This window comes from Ischnura elegans, chromosome 5 (assembly GCF_921293095.1).
Source record: "Ischnura elegans chromosome 5, ioIscEleg1.1, whole genome shotgun sequence".
Classification (NCBI taxonomy): domain Eukaryota; kingdom Metazoa; phylum Arthropoda; class Insecta; order Odonata; family Coenagrionidae; genus Ischnura; species Ischnura elegans.
In genome coordinates, this window is record NC_060250.1 from 41,853,796 (window position 1) to 41,875,991 (window position 22,196).

At 39.3% G+C, this 22,196-nt stretch overlaps 2 protein-coding genes across 4 annotated transcripts in view; both read right to left on the reverse strand.

Annotated features, from left to right (window-relative positions):
• Positions 1 to 225: 225 nt before the first annotated feature.
• On the reverse strand, positions 226 to 10,187 carry LOC124158760 (putative gustatory receptor 2a). 3 transcript variants are annotated; one of them, XM_046534057.1, is made up of 6 exons: positions 8,855 to 10,187; positions 5,914 to 6,109; positions 2,732 to 3,117; positions 1,395 to 1,463; positions 1,212 to 1,301; positions 226 to 657 (listed from the first exon to the last, which is right to left on the reverse strand). In XM_046534057.1, exons 1-6 carry the CDS (start codon positions 9,389 to 9,391, stop codon positions 583 to 585), a joined length of 1,353 nt encoding a protein of 450 aa, XP_046390013.1. In that variant the 5' UTR covers positions 9,392 to 10,187; the 3' UTR covers positions 226 to 582. The 3 variants fall into 3 exon arrangements, with proteins under 3 accessions (XP_046390013.1, XP_046390015.1, XP_046390014.1); XM_046534059.1 differs by lacking the exon at positions 226 to 657 and having other exon boundaries at positions 2,787 to 3,117; XM_046534058.1 differs by lacking the exons at positions 226 to 657; positions 1,212 to 1,301 and having other exon boundaries at positions 1,392 to 1,463; positions 2,681 to 3,117.
• Positions 10,188 to 10,266: 79 nt separating this feature from the next.
• The window catches only part of LOC124159679 (acid-sensing ion channel 4-B-like), a 39,544-nt gene continuing 27,614 nt past the window's right edge, over positions 10,267 to 22,196 (reverse strand). The window contains exons 9-10 of the mRNA XM_046535589.1: positions 18,716 to 18,813; positions 10,267 to 14,948 (exon numbers count right to left, since the gene is read on the reverse strand). Coding sequence (XP_046391545.1) covers positions 14,674 to 14,948; positions 18,716 to 18,813 — 373 coding nt within the window. The 3' untranslated portion in view covers positions 10,267 to 14,673. The remainder of the gene's footprint in view (positions 14,949 to 18,715; positions 18,814 to 22,196) is intronic.

Below are 22,196 nucleotides of genomic sequence, written 5' to 3' on the forward strand. Positions count from 1 at the left end.
ACCTCGTTCCGATAATAACGCTTTCAATTCTAAACCGGAATAAGCTACTAAAATATCTAATGATATTACCGTATTAAGCAAGTCGTAATATCAACTATGACGAAGAATAATTATTCATTTGTGTAAAAAAATTGACTCGATTGGAAACGATATTTCATATTTTTGTAAAAAAATACTGATAAACCACGAGTGTTCATTAAAAAAAAACACACCTGATGGTTCCAATGTGAACCCCGGATCAGTCATACGGTCTAGGAAATAAATTATTAGGCAAGAGAAAGGAAAAACACTTCACCAAAACCACACTCAAGAATTGCTAATCAATTACAGTTCATGGAAAGAATGGTAAGCGACGATTTATTCTCACAGTTCTCACAGTCCTACATTCCTTTGCAGAGCAAGTAAAAATAGTTATAGATAATTACCCTTCTTCTGCGAGTAGGCCTCTTGACTAGAACTCGCGACATCATATCAGGTTCTTGAAAACAATAATTCACAATAGATGAAAGTATAATGAGCACAAGAGATTAAGCACGGGGTAGCTGCACGTGATGTCAAGTCATACTTTACACAAAATGTTCTTCACTCCCCTTCGACGTTTTGCGAAAGATGAAACTGGACGAGTATGACCAAATTAGTCATGACAGCAGAAATTATCTGAAAGAGATTTAATATCATTTTGACTACTGTGAATGAAGAAAAGGGAAATAATTAGTCATGCTCAGGTTAAAATCTTTGATAAAATGGATAAAAAGGGGACTTGATACCTAAGTTAAAGTTAACCAACAATTTACATTCGTACGTTCATCAATTTGTAAAGCTGCGAAATTACGAGGCCAAATGAACAACCCCTACAAGCTCTTTATTTTAGCCTTTTTAGGTCATTAGCCTCAATTCGGTCATCGATGAAAAATCTAAAAAAAATCACCAAATATCAGACCATGAGGACTATGTTATTGAAAGACATTGTTTTAGCAAATGATTTACAAAAAAACTTTATTTCAGCAACTACCTTATTTTAAATCCTCCAATTTTTTGTCGGAAATGTAATTATTAATCAACAAAACTCAATCTGAAATTAAAACAATTTTTAATCAAGCCTCCGTAATAATTTTTAATCGTTTTTCATCAGTTCGATTTGAAATATTCTGAAAGCTGTTAAATCTCACTTGAATAAATAGTCAGAGGCTGCTCATGTAGGAGAAACTTACCGAAAGTAATAGCCTAAAGTCAATGGAAAAGAAGCTGCTCGCAGAAAATTCAAGTTGCATGTGTCTCAATTGATCCGAGAAAGTGGACAACTGCAAGAAGGAAGGAATCATTATGCGTAAAGATATTTATAGCACATATACGACAGCAATACCAAAAAAAGTAGACATGAAAGTCTCCCTCACCCATTTCCTAACGGCATTATTCTCGGATAAGTAATAAAACTCCGTCACCAAACTGAGAGCCAAGTTCGCCTGAAAAATGAAAGAAATGGGAAAATCAAGAGTCAATTTTAAAACAGAACATAAACGTCAGAAGAAAACAGGAAGCAAAATAAATTTTTTTAATTGAAATTTAATTATAGCATAAACTTATTCTTGTGTACCCTATTAAAGGTAAACCTTCAAGAGTACAAGTACAATTTTTGGAAATAGGTGTAGATAGAAATTCCATTAGTGGAGGCGAGGTTTCTTAAAACATTGAATGGCGGCAAAAAATACCTGGAACAGTATCAATTTGATTATGTCATAAGAATGGTAAACTTTGGTACCAAAAAATGTTCAATATTTATTGGAAAATACAGCCCTTTTTGCGAGTTACAGCTGCTTTTTAATAGAAAATACATTAATTCCAAAAATTTATACCCAAGTTCTTTGAAGACCTTTTTACACAATACACGATCTTTCGCAACAGGGGCATACATTTCCCTTAAAATCGATGTCTCCACTGCCACCTGGCCTTATATTTTTAATGAGAAAAAAGAATTTTTTTAAGATCGATTTTTTAGAATAAACCATCAGCTAATTCTGAAAAAGTTGGCCCCCACATCCCCGAACGAGAAAGATTGGTGTACCAGGTTTCCGAGTCTGTCTACATATCGAAACCCAAGTCTTATTGCCTCTCATGTTATCTTTACCCTCGAACCAATTGGTGTCAAGATCGAGTTTCCTATGTGCCCTAAAGAATAATTTAAAAGATCTATTTTGGCCATTAGTGACTCACCCCGCCTTTTGATACGATATAGGTTCATACAAGGTTTGCGAGCTACTGAAAATAATAAAATCCATTGGTTCTATTAACACTCTCAAATGATTGATATCGAAACCAGGTTATCGACTTTGAAGGTGGTGGTCACGCGGAAAATGAACGGTGTTCATACCAGATTTCCGAGGCATAGTAAATAACAACCAACCGTTTCGCCAACGCCAAACTAAAAGCAATAAAAATATAGAAATCAATAATTAACCTTTTTTGAGTCTGTATTATTGCTAATTCATGAAAATATTTTGAAATTTTAAGTTATTAACATGCTAGGAATTTAATGGGTTAAAGTGCCAGGTAATTATCACCAGTAACAGTAAAACCAAGTTATTGACCTCGAAGCTGGTGGTCTCCTAAAAAAACTTATAGTACCTATGCCATGTTTCCGAGCCACTGTGCATGGCTACAAAACGAGCTAGTTTTGCCTCACTTGGCTCCATTGACACGTTCAAGGTATGACTGATGAAACCAGGTTTCCAACCTCGTGGCTGGTGGCCTCGCAGGTTGCCAGGACGGCCACGAAGACGGCAACGTACGGCAGGGTCCAGGAGACGCCGGTGACGGCACGGAGCCAGAGGTCGGCCCCTCGGTGGATACCGACGATGAAGTTGAACAGCTGGAAGGCCAACTCGACGAGCGTCATGGCGGAGTGGACGACGAGCGAGGGTCCGTAGATTCGACTCAGCTCGACGGCCACGTTGTGGATGCGAAAGTGCATTTCGGCCATCATTCGGACGCGCTCCGTCGTCGGCACGTCCCGGGGATCGAACAGGCTATGACTGCTGCCTGGGCTGACTCCGTACCCCACGGTGCAGGTCCAGTGGGAGCGAACCCCTTCGAAACTGGGAGACTGGGACATCATGAGGGCTAGCAAACGGGAAAGACAGGGTAATAGGGTAGTTTCCTTCATCAAAGAAAACGAAATGCATTGATTTCTATTCGTTACCCACTATTAGGGTTTTCATAACATACAAATTATTTGGTTTTAGAAATCCCAGTTTAGACGAATGGCAATGGTCAATTTTAACCTCATTTGAAAAAGGACAGATTGGCGCCCATGCGATTCCACTCCACGTGACGTCACAGGGACCTAGTTTCTATACGAGTAGATAGGAGTTTTACATTGTCTGAGATTACCAATGCATGCATGAGGAACAGAGCTCAGGGAAACATGCCTTAATAATCACCCATTAAAATTGCCTAAGTTCGGAAAGTTTCCTTCGTTTGAAAGGGTATTAATAATCCTTATTTAAGCCAAGCGCTACCTGCTAGCATGGTACTCAGCTACATGCTAGCAGCCTGCGTCGTATCAGCGCTCAAGCCTCGCCTCAAGGTCACCTCACAGGGCGGCAGCGGGAACCAGAAATGCGTCACACGGACTTTTCCCATCATTCCTACTTACAGTTAGCCGTCGCGTTTTCGCGCGCTTGAAATTTTTCACTTTTCGTTTAATCGCGAAAAATAGATATCGTCATTCGAAAATCTAAGAGCGTGAAATGCGAACTCCAGGAGTAATAATCTTTCCATTTAGGCAATAAAAAAATAATAGAAAACCACCCTATTATCACGATGAAACTTTTTGTTATGCCACAACGGGCTCTTCCACTTACAAGTAAATTCCCTCAAGTACCACCATCAGATCTCGTTTTAATTTTGCTAGGTGATAGAAAATGGATACTCGTGAGGTGCAGTTTTAGTTTTAGCCGCCAACGCTCAATCGTTTCCCTGATATTAACGCAGGAAAGAACCAAGAAAACCCCTATTTATGCAACCAATGGCCTCTATACTTCGTTGCTAGGACAACGAGCACTGACAGTGTATATCAGTGCTGTGTGTTGCATAGATTTAGGCGTTTCCCTGATATTTTTCCGTCGTTAATATCTCGAAAACTATCGAGCGTTGGCGGCTGAGACAAAAATTACACCTCGTGAGTATTAATTTCCTATCACCTAGCGAAATGTGAACGAGATCTGTCGGTGACACTTGAGGTACAACCAGAACCGAAAATCGAAATTCAGAAAAACAGGAATGTAAAATAATTCGGTACATGTAAGGGAACATAATACAACATTTTCCTTTCAGTCATCCGCTCGTACGTGTAAAAAACGGAAAACGCGAAAGTTGCCGCCCTCTTTTTGTGAGTTGATATCGTCATTAAAGGGTAGCTCCTACACCCATTTATAGAGAACCTTCCTTCATTGAGAAAAGGAAAAGTCCACTAAAGTTTAAAATGGATACCCGTTAGGTCTAGTTTTTGTTTTAGCCGCCGACGGCCCATGCACAAGGCAGAAAAGAAGCGGCAAAGTAGCTACACGATGTGAAGGAGTTCGTGACGCCATCAACTCACCCACGAGAGGGTCAATGCCGTCGATTTTTCGTCAAAAATACCTCCAGAAGCAGGTAACGGATCTAAAAACGGAAAAATACCGGCCTCTTTCTTTTACAGACAGTCAAAATCGATGATAAAATAAAATTGACGCATTCTCCGATTTTATTTTTAAAGCACTAAAACTGTTTGAGCCTCCGTAGGCTAAGCCTAAGATTAAAGTTATGCTCATGGAAATGTTCTGAAGGGATAGATACTGAATCATTTAAGAATAGAACTCAGAAGTCAGACCATGCATTTGAACGAAGCTGAAATTCCAAAATACAACAAAAAGAGGCTGCATTAAGCACGAAAAATCAATTTGAAAAAATTTTCACCCCCCCCTGACCAATCCGAAAAACTTGATTAGGCGGAGTACTTGGGGACGAAACCTACAAGAGGACTCACACGTTAGTTTCTATATATATATATATATACATATAAATGGTACTCCATGAATCCACATGACTTTACTTTTTAAAATATCAGTGACTTATTTTCCCAAATCAGTTAATAAGAAAAATAATATGTGAGGTTTTCGAGAAAATGACGGGAATTTTAATTATTTTACGAATTCGAAGTGTCCGATTGCCACTTTTTTATTATATTGGTATACATGCCCCTGTATTATTATAAAATTTTCAACTGCATGCATCGCTAACTTTCTCTGTGGCAGCGGCTAAGGTTAGACGCGTTTTTATGAGGTCGGCGATTTTCGGCTCACACGAATTTTTGGCCAAAAACCCCAGCCTCCGTATTTGCCAGACTCCGTGTACCTTTTTCCTATTTCCAAAAATAAAGGGGACCTTAAAAGGTTTAACAAGCATAGGTGCAGTGATGTCATGGCAAAATTAGCAGAGTCCTTATTTTTTTTAGAATTGAAATATTACTCTGTGTGCTTTTATTAGAAGTTATTATTTACATTCTATTACAAAATGTTTAAGTTACGATGGTTAAGATATTAGAAATTTTGTGCCAACAAAATTGAAAAAATGTTATTTGACTATTATGTCTTTTATTAACCAGTGCCTGAACAGCATTCCGGCGCGTTCTAGCACCATTGCACCACTGCATAGATGGAATTGAAAGAAATCGCTGACATAACTAAAGACTGTCCCAAAAAAACGAGTTTGAGAAGTTTTTCGACGATTGGAAGAAGCTCAGGTACAAGTGCGTAATATCTAATGGCGACCGCATATTTGGCAACATAAATATAGACGAATAAATTTATTTCGGAAAAATATAATTCCCGTTTTTTCCGAACATACCTCGTACACTTAGAACATAGTTTTACTCACCTAGAGAGCGATTGATCATCACCAATTTCCGGCGCAACACCAGAAGCAAATTGATGAACTGCACGTCCAGCAGAATAGTTACGAAGAAAGCATAGAGCGGGAGGGAGAGGTCAAACACTGCCCGGTCGAAGTCGTAGCCGTACATCTCAAAGTGTGAGTAAGTGGCTCCGATCATCACCCCAAACACGAGTATAACCTACATGAGGAAAAGGTTTCGTCAGCCAAATTCATAGATCACAGTTGACGATCACGGCTGAATTTGAGGAAATGAAATATGTTTATTTATGCTCTTTTAGATGGAATTGGCTATGAATGCAGTCACTGAGAAGAACAATGATCGCTGTACCATGAGTACAATTCAACTCTTAACAAAGGAATACCTTCTCCCCGAATGAAGCATGAAATTGTGCATCTGACCATCTTGAGAATGACCGACTATTGCACTCCTCACTTGGAAAATGTCGCAACTTTGAAATGCATTCCTCAGCTCACATAATTCAGATAAAACTGTTACAATTAAAAAATATTATACAAATACCGAGGTCCCGTACAATAGTTGTAGCAATCAAAAGGCAATAACCTCACATGGTTATTGTACACTTTGTATTATTGCCTGAAATTATTAATTAAGGCCAACACACTCCCATTAGAAGATATAAGTTAGTTCACTTAATGTCAGATAAAAGTTATGACTTAGTTTTTATTGTTTCATTCCTCTTTTTCGCGAACGTCTATCACTACTTAGTCACCACCGATGAGTTGATTTCATCCAACTCTTTTAGTTTGCTCTTCCAAAGGGATTGTACGGTAGCACAGCCTAGTCTATACAGAATTCAAGCATTTGTGCAGCCAAGATCCTAAAAATTTACTTCCTCCCTGGACATAATTTGGGAAGATACTTTATTGAGATATGGATTCTCCACCACTCGTATTTTGAGTACTTATATCATTAAATGCCAGGCATCTCTCGAAAATCAATATATGTCAAGCCGAATAATCATAGCTTAAAACAATAATTTCCCTTACTCTACACAACGTTTTTTCCCATTTTTTTACAACTCAGATTTCTTTGGCATTTAAAAATCATTGCATCGAAGTTAGTGATGAGTCATTCAACTTCTTATTAAAAACAAAGGTTTATTATTCTAGGTATTGTTTCATCAGTCCTAAGGCGCCCATGTGTATTTTGCCACCGCACTAAATATCTTTCATGCAACACATAAAACTATAGCAAACAAGTACAAGATTCTAATACTTGCTTCTCGGAATACTTTTACGTCGAATTTCATTTAACCTCTTCCTTTACCAACCGATCTCAGATGGGACTAGCTAACTCGGTCTGGGATGGTAAATCGATACTTCCACTGTACAAACGCTCAACAATCGCCAACCGAATCAAGTCCGCTCATCTGGTACTACTAGAAATATACTACTATCTAACTACTATCTACTAATATGTACTATGGAAATAGAGCGGTCTGACTAGACCGGTTTTCGATCGGGCCGAGTGATCTTTCTTCGAAATCAGACTGAAGCCTCGGATCGGGTTGAGCGGGGCCGATATTGAATGTTGACCACATCAAGCTGATTCAGCTCAGCTGCGCATATCAATTTAGGACCCTATAAGCCGATGGGTACAAGTGCAATTTAATAATTTTGGAGATAAGTGAAGGGGTGCACAATATAGCTGTGGCAAAGGAGTGCAAGTGAATCACTGATAAGTATATAGTTATAATTATATGAGCAGATTCAGGGATTCACTTGTGTCCCTTTACCACAACAATATTGTGTACCCCACCAACCATTATCTGCACTCACTCTCCAAAATTGTACAATTACATCTAAGCTTCTTGGTGTCTGAAGTCCTCATATCTTATTTGCCGTTCGGCGAACAAATAGGCACTGCTATTTTGTGCTAAATCGTCCATGGCACACATTTTTGCTCTAAAATGAGGCAGATACGTTGAAAGGTGGCTTTGATCATTCGAAACTTATTAATCCAAACATTTTCATTGAAATGGCGAAGTTCAATTGGTACCGCTCGGTGACAGTGGGGTAGCGAGGGGGGAAGTTAGGGGGATCCAAATCCCCCCCACCTCCGAAGTAGAAAAACACAATTACTCTGCTTCATAAAAGAAAACAAAATATTGAAAAATCATTAATTTACAAAAGATTACTTTGAAATATGAAGTTTATTCGATTGTGAAAAGGGTCAGTGGCGCAGCGAGGGGGGGTTTTGGGGGTTAAACCCCCCCCCCCCAGACTCATAGAAATAAGTTTAATCCATATTACTCAATAAGATTGATTTTACTAATAGGAAAGTGTAAGGATTAATAAAATATCCCTCAGAAAGCAGTAAAACTCTCCATTTTGAACCATTTATCTTAAAATTCCGCAATTTATTAATCTCGAACCTAACTCTTATCCTGGTGGGTATTCCATATCTCCACACACCCCGGTGTTTGTTACACCTAAACCCCCCCCCCAAGCCTTAATTCCTAGCTGCAACCCTAACTAGGGCCACAACTTACTTTAAAACCCTCTACTTAGTACCCTGTTTGTTTTAAACCCCCCCCCCCCGGGTTGCCGACATAAGGCCCAGCGCAGAATCCCCGGCGACCAAACCCCCTCCGGCATAAGGCCCGACGACAAAACCCCTTGACGACATAAGGCCCGGTGACAAAATCGCCACAAAATCTGCGACATAATCGCCACTGGGATTTAGTCTCGGGCGTTTTGTCGCCGCGGGGATTTTGTTCCGGGCGTTTTGTATCGGGCCTTTTGTCGCCGGGGATTTTAGGAGCGGGCCTTTTGACTACGACCCTTCCTCCCCGGGTTTTGAAGCCCCCCCCCCCCAGAACAAAATTCCTGGCTACCCCACTGTTCGGCAAAATCGATTAATACATTGACTATTATTTAAGAAATTTCCAATGACTCTTACCTGTAGGAAAAAGGAATACCAAGGTGTCTTAAAGACTCTGTCGCGCTTCCACGGTTGCGGCATCGCGTGGATGTCATCCAGCTCGACGAGGGCGTCTCTCAGCCGGCCGCGACGGGACACGTACGTCACCATGACGACGGCGGCGAACAAACAAGGCACGAAGGTCCAGAGCAGCGAGATGAGCACGTTCATCCGCTCGGAGGCGGAGAAGGCCGAGGACATGCGATGAACGCTGAAGAATGGAAAGCCGACGACCAGAGGGCCCGCGAAGACCACGACCACCGCGATGCTGTAGACCAAAGCGAGGGTCCCGAGTGGGCCGCGGAGGGCCCGGCGGGACCAGAAGGGAAATGGGGCCAGGCCCATGACCCTGCTTACCGCGAAGATGGGTCTGAGTTCTTCCAAAGGGCCTTGGCGATCCATCGGCGAACGTGAGTCCTCCAAGTCCTCACAGTGGTTCCATGGTGATGCAATCGTGTTATACCGATGGCGCGGAACGAAGTTAGAAAAGAATGATAGATACCACGTTTTGCTCATATTTTCGGGAGCTCAATTTGGAGGGGAAAAAAAGTATCCATTTACACCGAAAATTCAACGCATGCACTCATTCGTTCGATGTCGAATAAATAGTAGAAAGGTCCATCTCTAAAAGGCGCTCCACACGTTCCGACCAAACCACCCAACTGTTGGGACCAACTACGATGGCGTCGACGGTTGGATGGTGTGTAGTCCTGTCGCCGGACGAAAACAGTCGGACATGACGGTCGGGCGGTTGATCCTGTCAGACCATCCAACCGCCGACCGCCCTACCCCGATTTCTGTGGCGTCGCTACGCCTGTACCGTTATCGACTATTTTTTTCTATAAATTTGAGTTTTTGATCTTGCCAAGCAAATCCATGAAACACACTTCGTCCATCCTCAAATAATTTCGGATATCATTTCCATCCTATTATCGAAGTAAATTCACGTGGGTGAAACATCAAGCGCAAAACGGAGCGTATGTAGCGCCTTTTAAGCAGCAAAGCGACAAATTGGTCACTACAGCTTTTACTACGGAGGAATAAGAATCGCTTTGAAGGAAAAAAACATCTATTTACACCGAAAATTCAACGTATTCACACATTCGTTGGGTGCCGAATGTATATAGTAGAAGTGGACGATTTAGCGACGACTAGGCAACACACCTTTTACAACGGAGGAAGCAATTCCTTTACGAAGCAGCATTTCTCCTCGTATAATTCGTGAAGTAATTCTGCGTACAGAAGCCAAATCCCATCACCATCTACTTGGAATAATTAAGATTTTAAGGAATAATACGCATAATAAAGTTAATTGCTTTCCTGTCGGTGAAGAAGTATGACGCGGAACAAAATAAAAAGACTTGCGTTTGCACAATGAAGCGGATTTTTTGTATAAAATCTCAAATCAACATTATGGTAATAGGTAAACAGACGAAAAGCCAATATTGTGCTTGAATTTGAGAGTCATGACAACACGGAGGAGGTATCATTGTAGTTACAACGATGAATAAACTTAAAATGACTTGCAGAAATTTCCTGAGATCCTTCCACCAACTTCTTGGTGTCCCAAGTGAAAGAAAAAGAACTAGATTTACCGATGGCAATCTTTTGCTAGGCGAGAATGGGCAAGAAATGATTAATGACTGCGACCATCGAGCAGCAAGGGACATAGGCAATATCAGGCGCGTTGGTTTTCACATTTGTCCCGCATTCTTCGATTGGAAGGCATTTTGATTCCCACGGTCCCCATATTCGTAAATAACCTACTTTTAGAAGAAACGGGTCCAGTGGTATCACATATTGTACGTTCAAAAGAGCTGAGCCGTTCGCCGGAGGCGAAACCGCGAGGAATTTTCAGATTCCCACCCAGCCGAAAGGACTTTCGGACTAAATACTCCGATTAATTAATGCATTCAACTCCAAAGTATATATTTAACGCCATCTAGCTTGGAATAAAGAAAAAAAGAAGCAGAAAAATAAATCGAAATATTGTATCCATTCACTACAATCCCCACAGATTAGTTGCATTTCATACTCTGGAATATTCTCCAACGATGTCTTGAAGAATAAGTTTGCTATCCTACCAAATTTTCAATTTTTTACCCAAATGTTAAAATTCAATGATAACTTATAGCCTTTTTACGAAGAAACTACATCGTTACATGAACGTGTAAATAACCAAATATCAGTTACTTCTACGAGCAACTCCAATACTAACCAAAAACCACGTCATGACATATGACATATCATAACGAAATTTCTTGAATTATAAGAGGAATAAAAGCAAGTTTTACGTAACCATATTACCCAGTTAAAAATAACATGACAATCCTGACTACCAACTAAACTACCACAGACCTCAGAAAAATTCTCCCGAAAGCAATAAAATTCCAATAATGGATTAAATATCCATTCTGGTTATTTTAAATAGATAAGAGATTAAACTTCAATTTTGTACGATCCATTAACATAAGGCAAATAATTATTCGGTTTTCCGGTTTGGGGTAGGAGAAATCAATGTAAATGGATTTTTTTATGGGAAAGGATACCTTTATATGGATATTAACACAAAGATTACCTCTTCCTAAGCTTCTTAAGTCCACTGGAAAGTAAAGCGCACTTTCTCCTACCCGGAATATCACAGAATGCCCCCCTTAGCAGTTCATCAACAGGAAAACAACAGCCATTTTCGGTCGATTTCCAATACTTGAATAGCTTCACATGGTAACAACATCTTGATCCAATCCGTTCTATGAGAAAAAAAAAACTTAGTCATCAAAAGGAGAAATAAACTTTTAGAGAACAGCCGTTGTCCCATGGACGGACAAGGTTAAAATAATCATCGAAAATTTCTACGAAGTTTTCTTCTCCTACCAGCAGCGAAGTTTCCTCAGCCATTCGCTATTTAGCAGGGTTCTTGAAGGCTCAGGAATAAGTTGAATCCCTAAGTTTTGAAGTGGGCGTTACACCTTTCCAACGCACGTCATTAATAAAACGTTAGGTGCGAACTTTACCATTTTCTCGATAGCCAAAATTACGACATCCGGCACAAGTTCACGCGAGAAAATAAAAGTCGCAAATTTGACGATAAATCACTGGAAAAGGATCGATGTGAAACAATTTGCAATATAAAATTCATCCATCCTAATGAGACGCGTTACCTAATTTCTGTCTCACATAATCGTTGAAGTGCATGCATCTGTTTACATCGTAAAAAAATCTTCGTCACCAGTATTATCATTGCTTACACCCATTCCATTTTTTTCAAATTCTATTGAACCACCTAATTATCCTTAAAAAAAATTTCTGAGAAGTAAATAGAATAATGCAGAAAGAGAAGGTGGAAAAACAATAGAGGCTCTTTCTTAAATGTTTATATAGACCTTTACTCTTTCATACGTATTTTTTTCAATTTGTAATTCAATAAAGCTAATTTTTCCACGAATAACCAAACGATAGTGATTTTTACGTCTAATTTGCTAATTTTTCACTAATAAAAATTTAATGCTATACAGAATAATTTTTAGCAGCTAGACGAGCAAAGAAACAATCTTTTAGGACAGAGACTACTTTTGAGGTCTTAAATTCAGTTGCCAGCATTTCCCTAGTCCACCATCCACTAGCGGATCCTACACTCTTCCCGCACTCGCCAGTTCCGCATTACATTAACAAAAATATACCAATGCATACTTAAAGATTCCCCGGCTATTGGTGCAATATCTTCACACACAACTTTAAAGTTGTATCCGAGAAACAATATATGTTTTTCGAAGTACTCAAATTTACACCACGGTAACTAAGTAGAAAAATCGAAATTCTAGAATCCCAACCCCGAGGTCGATAAGCTTTGAAAACAGTACCTAACAATGAGATCAGTGACCCATCAAATTATTTCCGAGATTTACAGTTCGCATTCTTAAAGATGAGTCGCTAGCCACGCTAACGAGTTCTTCACAACGCTTCCTAGGTTTCCAGGAGCTAAGCGATGAGCACGTCTTTATTACGGAAAAATAACACTTAATCCTTAGCCATGTCAGCACCTGCAAAAATATTGGGATTAGAAACCCTCATCATAAATTTTCAGGCCAGAGCGAGTGACACTTTCTGAGAAAACTATTTCGAAGGTTCCTCGATTTTTAATGGGAGGGTTATAATAAGAAGGGGTGAGGGTCCGTAACAGATGTTTTGACCACTAAAGCTCCAGTTCTATTCATGGAGAGAGGGGGAAGTATACGACAACATAGAGAACAATACGACGTACGAGATGGGATGAGATATCACGATTCATGAGACGGAATAAGATACCACGATATAGAAGCCGAGCCTTAGCAAAAGCTTCCGATGGGCAAAATGGAGAACCAATGCTATATCCTACGAGCGCGTAATTACTAATAGGTCATATCAGTGGCGCCAACTCCATGGGGCCTGAGGAGGCCAGAGCCCCCTCAAAAATTCGTTATAGGGGTGAGGAAAAAATGTGTCTTGTCGATTAACCCCGGAGTATCCAGTTATGGAGAGTCGGGTTTTAGCGATCTAATGTTGATCTAATGAATCTTCTTAACTTTAAAACTCACTATTTATAAAATTTCCCGGGGCAAGACCATCGGTATGGGCCCCCCAATATTTTTTATAACTCGGCATCCCTGGGTCATATCATTCATGAAAAAACTTATGACCTGGATTTCTAAATCCATCATTACTGGATTCAACCGGCAAAATTCATTCACGTTTTCCTTCGGAGAGCGATACCACACCAAGTGTTACATGGATAACTAGAGCCCTCATCGTTAAATTCCGAATAAACTTCATTTGTACTTTTCAAACCTCATGATAACCAGGGATCGATTGCAACACCGAGCAGAGTCAAGTTTTACTATTCAAGACTAATACCGTCTCTCAGTAAGTAGTATTTCCCGACTAGGAGGCCACGATGATCACACTGTGCTAAGATCCCTTCTTTGATCTACGATGGTCTTTTTTTTAGCACGAAGCGCTGGTTTTGCAATAGGAGCTGCAAACCTGTCGGAAACTTAACTGAAATGCCACTGGGTTTCACTGGTTTCCAACCAATTCAAAATCTCTATCCGCTCTGAGGCTGATTGTAAATTAGGCGCCAGTTTGAAAGAAGCAGTAGCACGATTGAATTCGGCCGATAGAATTCAATTTCTCGATACAAAATTGGCTGCATCTTACCCCGCAATAATTCAAATTCGTGCGATATTCGCACATTTCAGGGTAGAAGGCCAGTCCCTTTCCCCGGGCGAAGACGGACTGCGATGATTTTACCTTCGGGTTGTCGTACTGCTTCATCAACAATCGAACCCGGGACGCATACTAGCATCTAGTTCAACGCTCTAACCACTAAGTCTCCATGCTCCCTTTGCTTTTAATGCCGACGCACAGAAATTATTCCAATGTACTGACTAAGTCAGAGCTTGAAAATGTCTTTATTCCCATGCAATATGTGATTGAAGCAGTTTTGTAACCTGCTAACCCAGTTGCACGCAAACAGTTTCAAACAGATTTCAAATCGATTTTGTTTCAGTCCATCCATATGCATATACCCGTTTATACGAGCACTATTATGCTCGAATATCCACAAGTTAAGTGAAAAAAAATTACAAACTCGAATGATTTTCAACTCAAATTCCAAAAAAAAATTCACGACGTGTTTTATGAGGGGCTATTTTTTTATTACATCATTAGAGCCTTTTTTGGCGACAACAGGAGCTTTATTAATCATCTCGCTCGGCTCTCGAATACCCAGTAGTTCAGCAGAGCAGCAGCAGACTAGGATTTCAATAAACGAGGGGTCTCCGGTTCGTGCGCGGAGGTGGACCTCTGGCTACCATCTGTTGCGCCATAAAGGGACTCAGCGCTCTCTCACGTTGCCTCTTCAAACGCTTCCCCAGTTTCCTGGCTCTCCTCCTGGGCTCAGCTGCCGCTTTATCTCCGTCAGAGCTTCCCTTCCCGCGACCAGAGAACCACATCTTCCAGGCGAAGTAGTAGACGAGCTCTACGGCGCTCAGGAGGCTCGCGCCGACGAATAGGCTGCACGTTCCGCCGAGGGCCACTGAGGACCAGAGATGGGTAATTTACCAAAAAAAAATAGTTGTGCTTATGATCTTTTTCAAATACCTTTGCGACTGGTCCATTCGTGCAAGCTCGGAATTCTTCGGGCGGCGTCGCGGCAGGAGATGGGAACTGCGACACAATTATAGGGATGTAGGATGGGAAGAGATAGAGAGGCAGGCGTTGCCATGTTTTCTCCAAAGACTTAGAAGGCAAGTCCTTTAAGTGTCACCATCAGATCTCGTTCAAATTTTGTTTGGTGATAGGGAATGGATATACATAAGGGGCAGTTTTTGTTTAAACCGCCAACGCTAAATATTTTTCGAGATATTTACGGCTTAAGTAACAGTAAACGCCTAAATATATGCAACTCATAGCACAACAATAGCCCCCAAGGCCGTTTTACACGGGGCATGTCATTGTGCAGGTTAGCGCTGAAAACATTTTACGCCATGTTACGCCAACCACCATCGCATTTATCATGAGCGCCAGCAACGCTGTAAAGGCAAGCATTTATGATAGTTGTAATTGCCAGATGATGATACGCTGTATCGAAACCGGTCGAAAATATATTTTATTTTGTGAAACAGCTAAGTCTTTTCTTAACCTTTGTGCATCATGAAGGAGTTTCACCATGTTACGCCAACCACCATCGCATTTATCATGAGCGCCAGCAACGCTGTAAAGGCAAGCATTTATGATACTTGTAATTGCCAGATGATGATACGCTGTATCGAAACCGGTCGCAAATATATTTTATTTTGTGAAACAGCTAAGTCTTTTCTTAACCTTTGTGCAACACTGGCGGTGTATTGTTGTGATGTGGGTAGCATAAATCTGGTTGTTTTTCTGGTACTTTACGTCGCAAATATCTCGAAAAATATGAGCGTCAGCGGCTGAAACGAAAACTGAACCTCATGGTTATCCATTTCCTACCACCAGGCAAAATTTGAACGAGATCTGGCGGTGACACTTGAGGGAATGACCTTGTTAGACATCGAATGGAAACGAAGGACTAGGATCCTAGGAGGCTAGGATCCGCCTATCGCATTTTGATTAGTTTTTCAGGAAGTCAGTTTCAGTTTTTAAAAGTAATAATAATAATAAATAATAATTTTATTACTCCACACACAAATTACATGACAATAGCAAAATTGAGTAATTTTAGGTAGCCGCGAAGGATAACCTGTTTGAGGCTACCATCCAAAATAATAATAAATGATGCTTTACAAATAGTGTTGCTCATTTTGTGTTACCTTGATAATCTATAATATCAAAGCTTAAGTGCGTACATGAAAAAAACAACTAAAGTAGTATTTATAATTCATTTACATCAATATTTTATTACAATATTTGTTCTACACTTTTAAAAAAGTGCCCCCTAGCCTTCAAGAAATTTAAAAAAAACTTGGCCCTGCCTCAAAGTCGCAAAGATATTTGAAATAAACCCTGGTATGGAAAAATTAGGTTGAGGTACTTATTGGGCAAAGAGAATAAGTCCGAAGATAGAAAATCCAGTCCTTCAGACCAGTCAAGTCCAGTAGCTTTAAGTGGAGAGAAGTTAGTCTATCTTGCGTATAAATTGAGTAGATATTTAGATTTCCTAGCTTTGAACATATGCCCTTAGTATTGGTTACCTTATAACACTTGTAATTATATGCAAACCCCAGTCACAAACAAATAAGAACGATGTAGCGGGCAAAGAAAAAAATCATTTTATGAGGATGGATAGCATGATATTTGGATAGCCCATAACCTCAGAGGAAACACATACAAGTTTGAAAATCGGTTTCTGCAAGCGGAACCAAGAATAAAAATGCTAAGTCCATTACGGAACTGATTGGCTGACTACGGCGATAGCGTTTGATTTCAAGTTGCTTACCTCGATGTGAAACTTCACATGCATAAAATTCAAAGTCCACGATGAAGAAGTAATATCATAAGTTAAAAAATTAAATGTACATATAATGGAAACATGCCAAGTATTTACCTTGGTAACTGTTACCATTTTCCCTTTATAATAGAGAAGTTGAGGCTCTTTCATTGGCATCGCCTTTTGGTTACTGAAACACCGCTCTAGCATACATTTCCTCTGAGCTCAAAACTAGCTTGCTTTTATTTCTAATTCCATGACAACGATATGGTGGACATTCTTCAACATCGATACAGAGTATTGCATAGGTTTGCATTGTTACATTGGGAGCAACTTCTTTTTCCTACTGTCGGCGTCAAAATGATGTGCCGCTGTAATTTGCAAATTTATATCTAGACTTACGTGCATGCTGTAACAATGAATAATACGCCATTATAAAGGAGACTTTATTTGTAGTTCTGATTTAATTTTTGTTTTATGAAAAATCCAAAAATCAAGACACACGAGTGCAATAAATGACTCCGTGCACCATAAAATTAGCCGTTTTGTCAACTTCATGAACTTTGTAACTCAACCCAGGGAAAACTATTGTGTCTACAACATTAATATTCCATAATAAATTGCAAACATTAATTTATATTAATAGAATGCCTTTTGCGTATTTTTATAACGCATATTTTGCTGTAAAATAACGAAAATGTTTAAACACTATCTAGTCCTACAGTTTACCCCGTAAGAGAAAATCGATAGAAACATTTTTAATTTATTTGCCATTTTTCTATGATCCATAATCAATAGATATATTTATGTTTGTGAATGTTAATAATTTCTATTAATGTCATGTTGCCAAACGGGGCTGCGCAGGGCCAGTGCTGGTTAACGGGAAGCAAAGTTTTGCGCGCAAGACGTGGCAACGCAGCATTCGTTCGCTCCTGTGTATTTTTTTATTGCCCATGTATAATGTAAACTACATAACAAGCATGTATTTTCGGATCATAGAAAAATAGCAAATAAATTAGGAAGTGTTTCTATTAACTTTATTTTTTTCTTTCAGGGTAAACTGTAGGTCTATATAGTGTTTAAACATTTTCGTTATTATACTATAAAATATGCGTTCTAAAAATACACAAAAGGCATTTTATTAATCTACATTTTGCAACTTATTGTGGAAGACGAATGTTGTAGACGCAGTAGTTTTACATGGGTTGAGTTACAAATTTCATGAAGTTGACAAAACGGCTAATTTTATGGTACGCGGAGTGCACTCGCATGTCTTGAGTTTTGGATTTTTCATAAAATAAAAAATTAATTAGAATTGAGAATAAATTTCCTTTAAAATGACGTATTATATATTGTTATGGCATGCACTGAAGCCCAGATATAAATTTGCAAAGTACAGCGGCACATCATTTTGACGCCGGCAGTAGATATGGTTAGCTTTGCGTGGAATTAATGAAATTTGTGATAAATTACATAATTGGGGCAAAAAAATCGCATACATAGTAAATTGTAAAGACTTTCGATTCGTGATTATAGCCAATGCACAATTTTGGAGTTTTCACCAGAAAAAGCTACTTTTCGGATTTGTTTCTAATATAAACGTTTATAAATCCTTCATAAACATTTGCTTCCTATGTATCGACCTTCACGAAAATACTGTTACCGGTAAATCTGTGTTGCATTATTTTGAATCCAAAAACTGTCATACATTTATTTGAAAACTACCAATAAGTGTCAGTGTCGATGAAGGATTTGCAAATCCCAAATTTACGACTTCGAAAATGAACTAAGAACCTGCAGTTGCAAATATATTTACTAGTGCACCTTAATATAATAAAATCACAAAAGCACAAGAAGCTATTGCAATATTAGGCAAGTGCAAAGAAAAAACTCACCAACCAAATCCAATTTCCCACGGACAACATGCCTCAAGAATCGCTCACTGGGTAGCCGATCCATTATCATTCTTACATGGCGAGTTCTTCCAGGAGTCCTTAAAATGTAATGAGAAAACATAACTGTGAAAATTAGAACACGGCAAAACAAAGCTCAAAATTTTCTGATATCAAGGGTCAGTAATTCAAGTGGAAAATTCTCATTTACCCATTACATACACCAACTCGATTTTATGAAATAGAAAATAGATAACTGAAGCCATTAAAGCGTGCATTCATGTGCATATAATCTTTGTGCACGTCATACAATCACCAAAAAAGGAAAATTGTACTCTGATGAGAACCAGAAAAATTCCAGATTCCGCGATGAAACTTTTGCTCGAGTGCGTCATCCCATGAGCCACATAAATAAAAAATTAACTCAAAAAAATCTTAGGTACTTGAGTTTATAAGAAAAAATCCACCGCAAAAAAAATTTCTTGGTAATATAAAATTTCGGGCAAGTATTGGCACGACTTAACCCATAAAGTTTACAACTAAGCGAAACTATACCATACTGAAAGGATTTGAGAAATAATTTAAATGGCTCTTCCATTTCACCTCATGTCGGACCCCAATGCCATTTTAAAAAAACTCCCTACGGGCTTACGAGCATAGAACCAATACGATTCCGTGACATTTTGAAATTTTAAAAAAATCGATCCTATATGCAGAATTCAGCATCACTTCACTATCATTGTCAAGGCTAACTCCTTCGAATAGTGTTTCTAGTGCGTGTAGAGTTTAGTAATGCGAAAAACATTCATCAATCTCACACGATACGACCCCGCCCAAGGTCTCATTTCAGCCCTGATTGTAACAAATGGAAACACAAATGTCACTAAAGACATTCTCGAATAGAGTACACAGAGAGGCAAGAACGAAGCCTCTATCTCAATCCAAAATCTTCTAATCGAAGGTTTGACAGTTGTTTGTTTCTTGTCTGACATCGAGCAGGTACTGGGAATGTGAACTAAAGAGAGCGGTCCCAGCATTATGGAAACGAGCAGACGAGGTGTTGACTTAGCAAATTTGGTTTCAGAAAGTGATTAATGAGCGACAATTTCGCAGAAAAGTGAAGTCTTAATCAACCCGAATGTCTACAAACATAGATTACGACAAACTAGGAATATCTGAAGTGAATATCTGAAGGGACAATCAAAGCACATAATATTAGCGCGCAGAGACAACCTTCGAGCCAGATGTGTTTTTGAGCTTTAGTATGGCATTATTCATTCCTACTTAAATCCACACCATCCACTCGCTCTGACGGCCGCCCATTAGAATTCGTTCCCCACAATTCCTATACTCTCATCAATGATTTTTTTTTTAATTTAATTGCATTCCTCAGGCTCAATGTAATCAATCATGACTGCCTTTCAGAGCACCAATAAAACCAAGCAGGATCTTGAATGATCTCCTACAGTTCAATGTCACTGCGATGCTGGAGTATACGTAAGTTGGTTTCCGGGTGCACCAATGGATGCGTTCATTTTGATTTAACTAGGGTCAAAATTGATTTCAGTTAAGGCTCCATCATTCATTAGAGGGGAATGATACTTACCACTCCGTCAGGATAATTCAAATACTAAAATAAGAGACAAATTCGCCGATCTCAATAGGTGATTCATTGGAGATAGTATAAAATATTATTTTATCCCTTATTAATATGAATCATTAAATACATCAATACTAGACACTGTGTTTAAGCACGGAAGTTTATTATAAATATCAATTATTATTGTTATAATTACTTTTATGATTTACAAAGAATTGAATTTCTCTTAAAATTTTAAGTGAGAGAGTTCGGAGAATCGCCGAAGATTGTTTCTAAAGGTTTGGTTACACGGTACATTAACACCTACGAATTAATGTCTAAATGTATGGACACGTGAATGAATACGACAATGCACCGTGTAACCACCCTGTAAAAGACGAAACAAACTTTTGCGAACACATGAACGGAAAATACAACCTGTTCTAATTAGGTTCATTCAATCATACGTTTTACGTTCCGGTCCACCAAAATCGTTCATGCATTCACACATCAACTCGTACGTGTAAATGTTCCGTGTAACCAGGCCTTAAGGCTCCTTAATTAATTTTAGAGGATTGATACCAATCACACTCCGTCAGGATAAGTCGCACACTAAAATAAGAGACACATTCGTCGCATTATAGCGGTTGTTTCCCTTCCGTGAAGAGGAATGAATTGGTCAGGACAGTCCCCATTTTCAGGTTGGTGATAACGACATACGTAACGACATACGTGTTCATAAAATAACGGAAATTTTTTTTTAATATTATTTTTTTCATCTACATTAATGTTGTCCCCGTCCAAACAGTTCACATTGGATGTCATGCACTTTACCTAGAGCTTCCTACATCCCTCAAAACTCTTCTTAAATTCGATCTTTGGGATAGCCTTTAGCTCTGTCAGCGATTTATTTTCATGTCGTCTATGGTTGTAAAACTACGGTCCTTAAATATTTTTTTCATTTTTGGAAATAAAAAAGTCAGACAGAGCCATATCTAGCTATTATGGAGGCTGGGGCATCGTTACAGTATTGTTTTTGGCCAAACATTCACGAAGCATCTATGAAGTGCGAGCAGAAAATCGCCGAGCTCATAAATCGTCGCCGAGTCTTAAATGTCTTAGCGGCTGCCACAGGCAAAGCATGCAATGAAAACGGCTGAATATTTTATAATACTTCAGGGTATGTCATAAATAAATAAAATAATAACAAAATAAAAAACAATAGACAAACGGCCTCTCCAAACTCGCGATAAATATTTAAAAATTTAATTCCTGTTATTTTCTGAACACACCACGTCATGGGCGCAGCTAGGAATTAAGGCCACGGGAGGGGTTTAAGGTGCAGCTAATAGGGTTGGGGGGCATGGAGTATCCGCCAGGGTAAGTAGGTGGTGCGGGGGCCCTCCCCCAGAATTTTTTTTAAGATAAATGGTTCAAAATCATGAATTTTACGGCTTACTGAGGGATATTTTATTAATCCTTACACTATTCTATAATTAATAGCAATCCAATTATGTGAAATGGATTAAACTTAAAAATTTCTCTGAGGTCTGGGGGGGGGGTTTGATCCCCCAAAACTCTACCCCTTGCTGCGCCACTGCACCTCGTTACTATTCCTTTCGAATACTCCTGACGGATGATGGCCTTACTCAAGCCACCGATTGCACCGCCCGACGTTTGTTATCGTCTGTGCGCTCCCACTATTGTTGCAATCTGCCCATTGTTTAGATTCGATGCTGTATCCGAATGCGTTGATACACACCCCATAGTTCTATACACCATGTGAAATTTTCTCCACACCAAAAACATCTTTAAAGCTTGTGATATCCCCAGTATTTCAACTAGGCATGAATTAGGTACATAAAATTTTATAGGTTTGCGTCTTCACCATAAACACTCTCATGG